This window comes from Pseudopipra pipra, chromosome Z (genome assembly GCF_036250125.1).
Source record: "Pseudopipra pipra isolate bDixPip1 chromosome Z, bDixPip1.hap1, whole genome shotgun sequence".
Taxonomy (NCBI): domain Eukaryota; kingdom Metazoa; phylum Chordata; class Aves; order Passeriformes; family Pipridae; genus Pseudopipra; species Pseudopipra pipra.
This window is the reverse complement of record NC_087581.1, coordinates 23468738-23480829: the sequence shown is the minus strand read 5'-3', so window position 1 is coordinate 23480829 and position 12092 is coordinate 23468738. Positions and strand designations below refer to the sequence as shown.

Here is a 12092-nt window from a genome sequence, read left to right as displayed (position 1 = left end):
AGTTCCTAATTAGGAGAACAAAACAGCAGAACTGGATTTCAGTAAAAAAATTCTTTTAAAATTTTCAGGGCGGGGGGTGGTGGTGTTTATTATACAGCTCTGCAAAATTATGTTATGTTACAGAAGGTCATTCCGAAGACAGAAACCGGAGAGATGTGAATACAGTTTTGGAAAGTAATACGGATAGTTTAATTGAACTCCTGTTTATAATGAAGTCGGTTTGTGTGTACTTTCTTAAGTCTGACAGAGACACCTGGATTATAGTACCACCAGCAGTGCTGGGGGTTCTGCTCTGTGTAAGTATGGCAAAAGCTGGCAAAAGGCCACATGAGTCTGTATAGTCTCTTCTCTTTCCAAGGAGGTAGATACCTTAGCAGCCTGTAACCCTCCTGCTACCTTCAGATGCAAGATCAGAGTGCAACCCATGCTTACCTTGTGAGTGAGGGAGTGCTGTTTCAGGTGGTGGGGCTGCACAAACTCCATGCCACATTCAGTGCAGATGTATGGGCGGATGTCTTTGTGCTTCATCATGTGGTTTTGCAGCTGACTTGGGTACTGGAAGGTCTTATCACATTCAGTGCAATTGTACTGTATAGGACCACGATGGGTGGTTAGGTGTCTCTTCAGCTGGGCCAGAGTTGGAAAGTCCAGACCACACTCCACACAAATGTTCTCTCGGCCACTCTCATGCTTAGACTCATGTGCTTTCAGCTCACTAGGGTAGGCAAAACCTCTGCCACAGATCCTGCAGTTGTAAGGCTTGATGTCACTGTGTTGCATCATGTGTCTCTTAAGGTGACTGGTTTGAGTGAAAGCCTTGTGGCACACCTGGCACTTATGTGGCCGAGTGCCCTGGTGTGTCAACATATGCGTGTGCAAGTGGCTCAGCTGCTTGAAAAGCTTGCCACATCGGGTGCAAGCATGTGGCTTAATGCCACTGTGCCCCAAGATGTGGGTGACCAGATTGTATTTGGATGTATAGGACTTCTCACACATGGGACATTGCCAGCGTTTCTGTTCACCCCCCACATCAACATAGTAACTGTCATCTATCTGAAGGTTGACATCTACTCTTTCAACTTTCTGTTTGTTTTCACCGCTTTCTCTTACTTCAGCCCTCCTGAAGGGTGGTTCTGGAGGTCTTTTCATTTGAAAGGGGTTCCTGAAATGAAAGTTTGGTGGTACAATGAAAGGAAACATTAAACCATGGTGGACTTTAGGATAATAAGGGTAAGGAGCCTGCATGAATGCTGGGCTACTGGGCCATGCCATGTTGGGCTTCACTGGTTCTTGCTTAATGGGCTTGGCTCCAAAATGCTCCAGAGTTCTGTAGAATTGAAAACCAAAGTTGCAGAGGTCAATCATCTGGGAACTGTACTTGGGTTGTGCTGGCTGTTGGAACACCAAGGGGAGACTGGAAGAGCCTATGTCATTGTGATCGTCAGGTCTGTCTGGTGGTGATGAGGAACCCTCAAGGGTGATGGAAGGTGGCATTTTTGTTGGCATGCTCTTGCGTTTCCGAGACCCTCCTTCCAAGGACCCCTGGAAAGATTCCATGTTTTCAAGAGGAGGAGGACCATAGTGGAAATGCGAAAGGTGTGTTCTGAATTCTTCATCAAATGGAGTTGGTCTGTGTGGCTTTGTAACAGGGTTGAGTGGCTGCAGGCAGCGGGAGAAGGGAGAAGCTTGGGTATTGTCCACATTAAAATCCGTTTCTTCGTTCTTCATCATACTTGACTTTTTTCTGTGTGGCCCAAATTCCTTAAAATAAGCAAAAAACCAAAATCTCTTTATTTCTTCCCGTTCTTTTGGATTTAACATTTTATTGACTATTTTATTGTTTTGAAGGTTGTTGGCTTTTTTTAATTAAATACAACCAGGAATGTCTTAGACCTATATAAGACAAAGGCATTTTGAAGAAGAATTAAGTTTCTTAGTGAAGAACAAAAAGGCTTTGGTCTTCCTGAAGGAGATTTGGTTGTTTAAATCAAGTTTGACTCACACAGCATCCTTATGACATAAATATTCTGTACTGTGACAGCTACTCTGCAGCTGCATCTGTATGGCAGTGTTTCTGCTTAATTTAATTCGGACAGGCTGTTTGTGGGCAAAATTCTGTCCTTGGCTATGCTTGCACGGTCTCTAGAAATTGGCGGTGCATCTAAAGGATATGGCAATACAAACAGCAATGTGGACATTTATTATGGTCGTGACATGAAAAGCCAAAGCCAAAAAATATTAAACTTCTTTGTATCATTAACATGTGCTACTGTGAGAGAAAACAATGGCCAAGTGATCTAAGGACACTGTGTACCATCAGATTTTGCGCCGTGTTTCCTGACTTCTCTCACTTTGTATTGTAATAAGAAGGCGGAGATTAATTTATTTTCTTTGTTTTAATCCCAGAGATATTTACCTGGCAGATTTGGGGGAGGAAAGACATTTGACAACTCTCCAAATTACATTCAGTTTAATAGGGATTTTTTTGTTTCTAAACAGGTGGGCAAAATCTCCACTATAAAACCAAATATAGAATTAATATCAACAAACCCCCAAGATTCCACAGTAATTGACAACTAAGAATGCTCTGAGCTTTTCTAGTGATACAATGGGATGAGGCAGATTAATAATTTTCTTCTGGCAAAATTTTATATCCCACTGATTATACAGATGTCTTTTTCTGGATTTGGGATTCATCTAAAACATTGGTTATAAATTTTGGTTCATCTTAAATAAGGCTGCTACCTTTTCCCTTGTCTTTCTAGAATCATAGAATCATGGAATCCTTTATGTTAGAAAAGACCTTTAAAATCGTCAGGTCCAACCATTAAGTCAGCACTGCCAAGTCGACCACTAAAACAAGTCCCTAAGCACCAATGTCTACATCTTTTAAATACCTCCAGGGTTGGTGACTCAACCATTTCCTTGGGCAGCCTGGTCTGGTTCTTGACTGCTTTTTACATGAAGAGGTTTTTTTCTAACATCCAATCTAAACCTCTCCTGGACCAACTTGAGGCCATTTTTTCTCATCCTAAGGCTTGTTACTTGGGAGAAGAGGCCAAGCCACATCTCACTCACTCATTTCAGGTAGTTGTAGAAAGTGATAAGATCTCCTCTGAGCCTCCTTCTCTCCAGGTTAAAAAACCACAGACCCCTCAGGCATTCCTCCTCAGACTTGTGCTCCAGACCCACCACTGTTTTACTTCTCTGGACAAGCTCCAGCTCCAGGAGGTGCTTCTTTTAGTGAGTGGACAAAACTGAAAACAGGATTTGAGGTGGGGCCTCACCAGTGCCGAGGACAGAGGAACAATCACTGCCCTGGTCCTGCTGACCACACTATTGCTAGTACAAGCTAGGGTGCCATTGGCCTTCTTGGCTACCTGGGCACACTGCTGGATCATGTTCAGCCACTGTTGACCAGTACCCCTAGATCCTTTTTTGCTGGGTGTCTTTCCAGCCACTCTGTCTCCAGCCTGTAGTGCTGTCTGGGGTTGTTGTGACCCAAGTGCAGTACCCAGCACTTGGTCTTTTTGAACCTCACCCTACTGGCCTCAGCCCAACAATCCAATCTGTTCAGATTGCTCTGCAGATCCTTCCTACTCTCCAGCAAATCAACACTCCCACAGAACTTAGCAAATGTACTGAGGGTGCACTGTAACCCCTCATTCAGATCATCAATATAGATACCAAACAGGTCTGGACAAAACACTGAGCCTTGGTAAAAACCACTGGTGACCAGCTGCCAGCTGGATGTAACTGCATCCAACACCATTTTCTGGGCCTGGATATCCTGACTCTTTTTTAACCCAGGAAACAGTGCACCTGTCCAAGCCATGAGAAGCTAATTTCTCCAGGAGAATACTATGGGAAATGGCATCAAAAGCTTTACTAAGTTCAGGAAGACAACATCCACAGCTTTTCCCTCATCCACTAGTTGGGTCATCCTGTCATAGAGGGAAATCATGCTGGTCATGCAGGACCTGCCTTTCCTAACCCATGGGCCTGATCCCCTGGTTGCTCTGTATGTGTTGCGTGATGGCACTCAGGATGATCTGCTCCATAACTCTCCCTCCAGCCTTTCCTGTAGATGAAAGTCATATTTACTGACCTCCAGTCAACTGGGACCTCCCCAAATAGACGGAAGTGCTAGTAAATGATGAAAAATGGCTCAGTGAGCATTTTGACCAGGTCCTTCGGGACCATGGGCAGATCCCATCCAGTCCCATAGACTTGTACAGGTCTAAGTGAGAACAACTGGTCTGACTATTAAAGACTGAAGCAAAGAAGGCACAAAATACCTCAGCTTTTTCTTCATCCTTTGTTGCTATGTTTCACTCCACATCCAATAAAGAATGAAGACTTTGTTCAGCCCACTTTTTGGTGTGAATGTATTTACAGAAACATTTTTAATTGTCTTTTGTGGCAGTAGCCAAATTAAGTTCTAGCTGGGCTTTGGCCCTTCCAATTTTCTCCCTGCATAACATCATGACATCCTTGTAGCCCTCCTGAGGGATACACTTATATGAATGTGTGTGTGTTTGTGTACATGTATCTAGCCAACCAGGCAGAGATTAGGCTGGAAAACTAGACATATTTTCCCTCTATCATCTGTGACATGTTGATGCTATTTATAACATCATTCTTGGAAATGCTGGGTGGAGAGTACGAAGGTGAATGGAGTACTATATACACTCCTATTTCTTTTTCAGGAAGCTCCATGCTTGATAAACCTTCTTCTAAAGATAGATAAAAGCAGATCTCTGTAACCTAGTTAGGCCATGGGGAAGAGAAGGCATCTTAAAAAACTTCTTGCAAACACATTGGTTTTTTTGAAGGAATAGACCGTGGAATTATCTTTGAGATAAAGTGTGAAGCTAAAGGTTCAATGACGAAACTCTAAGACAGAAAATTTAGACAGAAGGATCAAACAATATATGAAGAGGGGATATTAATTGAAGCAAAAATTGAAGGATCTCTAAACTTACGATTCAAAAAATACATCCAATAGAGGAAAAAGATTAAAAAATTGTTACATCTTGGACAAGTATCTAATAATTTTACCACAACTTGACTTTCAGTTTCTAGCTCACTGACTGGAAATATCATACATATATGTACACAATATAGAATCATAGAATCATAAAATATCCTATTTGGAAGGGCCCCACAAGAATTGAGTCCAACTCCTGGCCCTGCACCCCAAGAATCACGTGATATGCCTGAAAGTATTGTTCAAACACTTCTTGAACAGACCTAGTGCTGTGACCACTTCCCCAGAGAGCCTGTTCCAGTGTCCAAGCACCCTATAGGTGAAGAACCTTTTTCTAATATCCAACCTAAACCTCCCCTGACAAAACTTCATGCCAATCCCTCGAGTCCTGTTACTGGTCACCACAGAGAAGAGATCAGTGATTGCCCCTCTTCTTCCCCTCACTAGGAAGCTGTAGACTGCAATAAAGTCTCCCTTCAGTCTTCTCATCTTCAGGGTGAACTAATAAAATGACCTCAGCCACTCTTCATCAGGCTTCCCCCAAGGCCTGTCACCATCTTTATAGACCTCTTTTGGGCACTCTTTAATAGCTTTATATCCTTCTTGTATTGTGGCACCCAAAGCTGCACACCTATATTTGTATGTATGCATACACAGCATGTATGTTCAATCAGAGAGGACTTTGATCGACTGTTCATTCTACTGTTTCCTTGTCATCCTAACTCCCCGATCAAAATAAGGAACAGTTAGATCTCGAAAATTTTTGGAGAAAGGCAAGGGAATCCCCTGAATACTGAAAAATTCTTCACTTCTTTCCACAAGAAAAAAATACTTTAAAAATAATTTTTAACAAAGTTAAACTCACACAAATTGAACATAAAATATGCTTGTAGACCAAAATCTTTCCTTCTGGGGTCTGTCCCTCAAATATCTTTCAACTTGTGTATCTTATTTTTTCCCAGTGATATGGGTATAAAATTCTTCAAAAGGCATGTAACAATTGAGAAACAGCTATGTTATTTACTGCTTTTGTTGGATTATTGAAATGCTGCCAAAAATATACGGAGATGACAGTGAGTTGTGCCTAATTGCTCTCTTGTCTCTTGTCTGCCCATTACTACCTTCTTCCACGGCCACTTTTGTGCAGTTTCATTCTTTCTGGAACACGCAGTTACGGCAGAGGCTGCAGAACTCCTTGAAATTACTAAAAAAAATAATTTCCTTGTGCTACTAACCTTTCAGTGCTTTCACTGAGCATAGGGGTTGATTTCACTGTCCACAGCTACATGCATCACAGGACTAAGCCTACAAAGGAAAGTGTTTAAATAGTCAGTGACCAGCACAATCAGAGGTGCTATATAACCCAACACAAGAGCACTCAGAAGGAAAGGGGAAGTCTATATATATGGATCGCCCTACTGCTTTATTTTCCCCCTTGAATCTGCCAACACCTATAATGTATAAATTAATTCTTTCTTCTTTCATTCTGGCAGCAAAACCTTGCTAATTTGAAGGGAGCCGTGATCTTAACCTTGTCCAGAACTGAATTCCGTAAAAACATGAGTCCTGATGAAACCATAGAAGAGATGACAGATGTGACCACCATGCAAGAAGTAGTTAAGGAACAGAAAGACTTAGATTAGCTCAGTTGGTTAGAGCATAGTGCTAATAACAGCAAGGTTGTGAGTTTGATCTCTGTATGGGCCATTCACTTCGGACTCAACATTCCTTGTGTGTCTCTTTCAACTCAGAATATTCTGTGAAATAAGAGGAGAGTCCCTCTTCTTTAAATAATTTCAGTAGAGAACTTCAAAGTTTTTAATAGTTTCCTAATACGTTTTTTCTATCTAACTGTGCAGTAGCTGCTCTCATTTTAATACTCAACAACAAATTAGGAGGGAGGGGGGAATTTATTTTTTTATTATTATTATTTTATATTTATTATTATTTAAATATTTTTATATTTGAATATCACTTACGGGTCTTCTATAAAGTGCTTGTTTCTTATACAAGCACTTTAAAATATCCTTCTTTCTACAGAACGTCATATTTAAAATGTAGTGCTGTGTAGTGTGATTCTAAACATTGGATGGTCATTAAAAATTCTAGCTTTCATCAGTAATATTTCAGCTCCTAGGTTTTGAAAATTTGGTCTGGAAAACTCACTGAGACAGTTTTCCATGCTGTATTGTCACTGAAATATAACACTCCCTCCAAAAAACCTAGCCCTCCAGAGCTTACTAAAAAGTCAATTTCTTTAGAAGAGACAAGCATCCTCACAGTTTCTTTCTTTACGTAAAAAATACATATTTGGAAATACACTAGTTTGAAAAATAGAACCAAAAATTATCTCTTCCTGTCCTTTCAAAACAACAAAAGAAATGTGACAGTGAGTTCAGATAGTTGTTGAGGTATTTCCAAAATAAAATATCTATGCAGCAGCTAATAATGTTGTTAACTTCCATGAAGGAGGAAGAGAGTTTAATACAGAATATGAATCACCATTTACTTTCTCATGTTCGCTCACTTCTACAGACAAAGGATTTAAAAAAGTATGCAAATGCTGCTATTCACTCTACAAGGATTGTTACAGTGTCCAGCTAATATTCGGTAGTGGAGTCAACAGCAAATTTTCTTTAGACTTCAGTAGAACCAAGATTCTTCTTCCTGTATGAAAATGCCTTCTATCTGTAGATTAATAATGTGTCCAGCTACAACAATGTGAGGTTGTGAAGTTTCTCAAAGTTAAACACTGCCTATTACTGTTGTGATCTTGCTCTTGGGCAACACAGTTATAAAACCAGGAATGAGGCCAAGGTGAGCAAAAGTGGTATGTACCCTCTGACAAAAGGAAATGGTTTACTTTGTCACAACGTTTGCACTTATATTTGTTCTTTCAGAAGAAGGCGAAACACATGAAAATGGAGGAAGTCTAAAGGTGGCTTAATAGGCTAGAAAGCTTCTCTTAACTGGAAGAGAAGTTCCATGTTTAATTGAATGTGTAGGACTGCAGAACCATGACCTGTAACAGTGCATGTTTGCTCTCCTCTTGAGAACTGAAATATTGGCATCTATAAGGAAAAAAATGAAAAAATGTGTTGGATGTGGGAAGTATTAGCAACAAATTTAACACTATTACATTTCTTGAGCTAAAGTTGAGCAGTTCTTGAGCTTCAGCCTTATTGAACTACCATCTGGGTTTTTCTCAATCACTGTTTTTTGTCAATCGTTATTACGGTGATAATTATCATTATCTTAATAGGTTTAATGGACTCTCAGTCTGTACTTCCAAATACATTATCTTTTTAAATGTATTCAGTCATACAACTGTTGAACTAAGCACCAAATTACTTACACAGTTTTCTCTCATTTACTATTGATGCAAAACTTGCATCTGTCTCAGGATCTGACAAAGAAACTTTACTATGATGAATTCATTTCACTTCAACAGTGAGAAGATGCTCTCTGCACACACTGCTTTGAGCTATTTGTCAGACTTGAAAATGCCAAAAATACCTAAATGTGAATATATCCATTACTGGTAATCAAGTATTTTCATTTAGTACACATCTGATCCCTCCTTATAATTTTCCTTGCTATTTTCCTTCAGTGGCAGTATGAACCCTTCCAGACAGAAGGTAAAAGATTGTGTTCAAACCCATAACAGAACTTCTCTAAAATCAGTGTCAACCCTACTGTCCTATTCTTTAGAGAAGTCCATGCAAGCTGTATTTTCTATCCATGTTCTCCATGCGTAAATGTCCACGTTTCAAGCACACAGTTTTGAAAAATTGACTCTATTAATGTATACTGAGTGTATGTTAATATGTTCTATCTGAGTATATAAACTGTGTGCATGTTATATGTAAACTAAATATATGTTAACATACACAAATCAGCCTTGAAGATTTTATGCTACGGTATTTGAAGCTAACCTAAAATATTTTTTACATTTTAAATTAAGAGAGTACTTTTTTTGCCTCAGTCTGGAGATGGGAGAAGACAAAACTTTGGACTACCTTGTAAAATTAAATATGGTTTTAGGGAAAGTATTCAGAATCAATAACTGCGGATACTGATTATAGAGAGACACAAATGCTGTGGAAGCCTTTAGAAAAACAGGCTTGAGCTGGAAATAACAGTCACTGAGTTTAGTCAAATCTTTTTCTATACCACTTCTACAAACACTTGTTTTCTCACTTTCACATGCATGTAGACCTGGTGTCAAATGAAGTCCATGATTTAACCATTAGCATAATTGTCTACTGACATAAGGCTTCTTGCCCCATGGTTTTGTGAGACAAATGTCTGCTTAAATGGAGAACACTATCAAGATAAAAGTATTGTCACATATAGCCCTCTTCCCTTTTTGGATTACCATTATTAATAGACTTAGAATTGAAAACAAGTAAACAGTTGTTCGCAAAAATGACTTGGAATGACTGAAAATGAGAAGTGGACTAGATCAGGTTTTTTCTTCCTACATTAGTATGATAGTACCAAGGAGCTCGCTGTCTTTTCACTTCTCCCTGGGAAATTACCTTCATCTGCTGGTATCAGACTTCAAGTTAAAACTTCTTCTTTCCACCAAGAAATGTGGGGGGTTTTTTCTCAGTAAATGCTTGGTAAAATGATCATCTTTATAATTCTTCTTAGGGCATAATCAGAGCTCATTAAGGTTTGTGGGAAGACTTCCAATGAAGTCTGAAAGTAATTCTTAGAATTTTTTTTGTTATGGGTTCTATTGTCCAATGAGATATGAACCCATCTATGGCACAACCAAACGAAAAAAATATTTATATCGTCAGAAGTTAGCAGATGGTAACATTTGCAGACAAGCTTAATGTAAATCACACAATCACACAACAAAGAAACTTGATTAAAAAAATCTGACAGGTTAACATGACACAGCAAACGGATGAAACAAGCAACAAACTTTCAAAGACACCTTATTTATTAAATAATTTTTTTCCTTCATTTACTATTTTGGCACCTTTCTTGCTTCATGGTTGAAGTTCTAACACTTTAGATATTCCTTTTGCTCCCAGGGCTTCCTATCCAGTGTAGCTGCATTAATATAGTCTGCAAGATGACATCAATACAAAGAAATACAGAAAACTGTGTAATAGAAATAGCCTCCCTGCATTGACTTAGTTATTCCCAAATTTTAACTTGCACAATTTTTTTTTATTTTAGCTGGGAAATAGAGAAGTTTAGTAAGCACACTCATTTGGCTGCACTGCCTATAGAGTAGATTTTGAAGTCATCTGGCATATGCATGTAACTTGGTTTTGTACTTATTTCAGAGAAAAAACCACTACAAGCACTATCACAGGAGTATAGTTATCTTGGTATTCATTGTAATGGAGCAAATGCTCTAAAATAGTATCAAAACGAATGCACATTCACTTTTCCATAACTTACAGATTATTTTTGTTCTGGTAATTATTGAAAGCATTAAATTAGATTTTGATTAGACTAAATTAGATTAGATTAGACTTTGCTAAAACTCTGGAGCTGTCCCACTACCCACGCTGCCAGAGATGGGGCACTGTTTGTGGTATCAGATATGTTTATAGAGTACTTTATGGCATAATTTGCTTTTCAATCATTCATTAATTAGATTTAAAGAAAAAAGATTGCCAGATGCTATAGTGAGGTAGCTGCAGATGTATTTCTTCTCTCCACTATGAGTGCCATGTTGTCAGTTTAGCAAAATGGTTTGCTCTCTCTCTCACTGCTTTTATGTGCACTCTGTCCCTACCTTAGGGAAACCTTTGCTGTTACTCTCACTACTCTTCTGTTGTCTAACAGGACAGAGGATGAAGGTCTCAGAGCAGAATGGCTGGGCTAACCACTGGGGGCCTTACTCTAGGCCTAACTCTAGGGCCTTACTGGCAATGCCTTTAGCAGTACTTTAGCCTCATGGACCTCTCTAGTCATTCCTGGGTATGTACAAAGTGGGTTTTGAGTACAGTTTAGGCTCACTGCTGTTTTGGTTCTTTATTTCTCTTCTTCTTATCCTCCTTTCTCTTTTATTTTTTTTCTTTTTTTTCTTCCTCTTTATGAGTTTTCTTAGTTCTTCTCTTATATGTCCTTACCTCTTCACTTCTGTATTCCATTTGTTGTTCACTCTATTCTGTTTGCTAAAAGGGTCAGCAACATGTAGACAACCTGCATAACGACGTGGATGTTAAGTCCACAGGCTCTGAAGTGCTAGCTGTTTATACACAACCACACCAAACCACAGCTACACATGACAGGAGCCTACAAGGCAGAGCAAATCATCCAATCTAAAAGTATGTCAGGGGACAAAGATTATTTGTCCTCAGCTAAGCACCACCATCTTCTTGGTTTGCTGGTACCATCATGGAATTCAAGGCTGCTTTAGAGTGGGGAGGAAGAGGGAGGGGGAATAGCTGCTCACCAGCAGATCTCTTCCTCTGGGTTCACAGTACAGCCCTGCCCCATCTCTGCTCACAGCAGGATGGGCTCTGGCCCAAACTCTTGTCTTTCTCCATTCCTCCACAGAAACCTGCTAAGTGTATCCTGAAACAGAGCAGCTGGTAAGGCACAGGAAGATGTAAAACCATACATATCAGCTCAGGCTAGCAGTGTAGCTAACTCAAAATCTTGGTCTTGTGAAGAATACAAGGCAAAGGACTTAGTGTCATGTCAACTTTCCAGCATGGTCTTCAGGCAGGTTCTCAGATCTGTGGCTCAGTGCTTTCCTGAACTAAAGATGTTGCATTCTGACTTTTTCTTATTCAATGAAGCATGGATGTGGATAAAAGTTATTTAGGATAAAAACACAAAGAACTGTTTCTTGTGAGCTGAGGGACATACAGAGTTAGGTACTGTGTTCTGGGGATGTGACATACCTCTCAGTGGTTTGACGGAAAGTCTTGTGCCTCCAAGACTTAGAGAGGAGCCCAGGCACTGACAGCTGCACTGTGCAGGACATGATATGCCCACATACACTCTTCTCAATCTACCTCTCCCTGAAGCGCTTCTATTTTTTTATCTTAAAGTCCACTGAAGCCCAAACATATTGTAGATTATTTTGCTTATGCCTCGCTTTCCATCTCCCTACCAACTCTCT

The 12092-nt window shown here is 39.7% G+C and overlaps 1 protein-coding gene across 7 annotated transcripts in view; it reads right to left on the bottom strand.

Annotated features, from left to right (window-relative positions):
* ZNF366 (zinc finger protein 366) overlaps positions 1 to 12092 on the bottom strand; it is a 55737-nt gene that overhangs the window by 16054 nt on the left and 27591 nt on the right. For 3 of the 7 annotated variants that reach the window (XM_064642685.1, XM_064642683.1, XM_064642684.1), the window contains exons 2-3: positions 6226 to 6295; positions 433 to 1761 (exon numbers count right to left, since the gene is read on the bottom strand). In XM_064642685.1, coding sequence (XP_064498755.1) covers positions 433 to 1731 — 1299 coding nt within the window. In that variant the 5' untranslated portion in view covers positions 1732 to 1761; positions 6226 to 6295. Of the gene's footprint in view, positions 1 to 432; positions 1762 to 6225; positions 6296 to 8012; positions 8038 to 11091; positions 11303 to 12092 lie in introns of those variants that run through there. The other 4 variants (XM_064642688.1, XM_064642689.1, XM_064642687.1 and 1 more) reach the window with 3 other exon arrangements.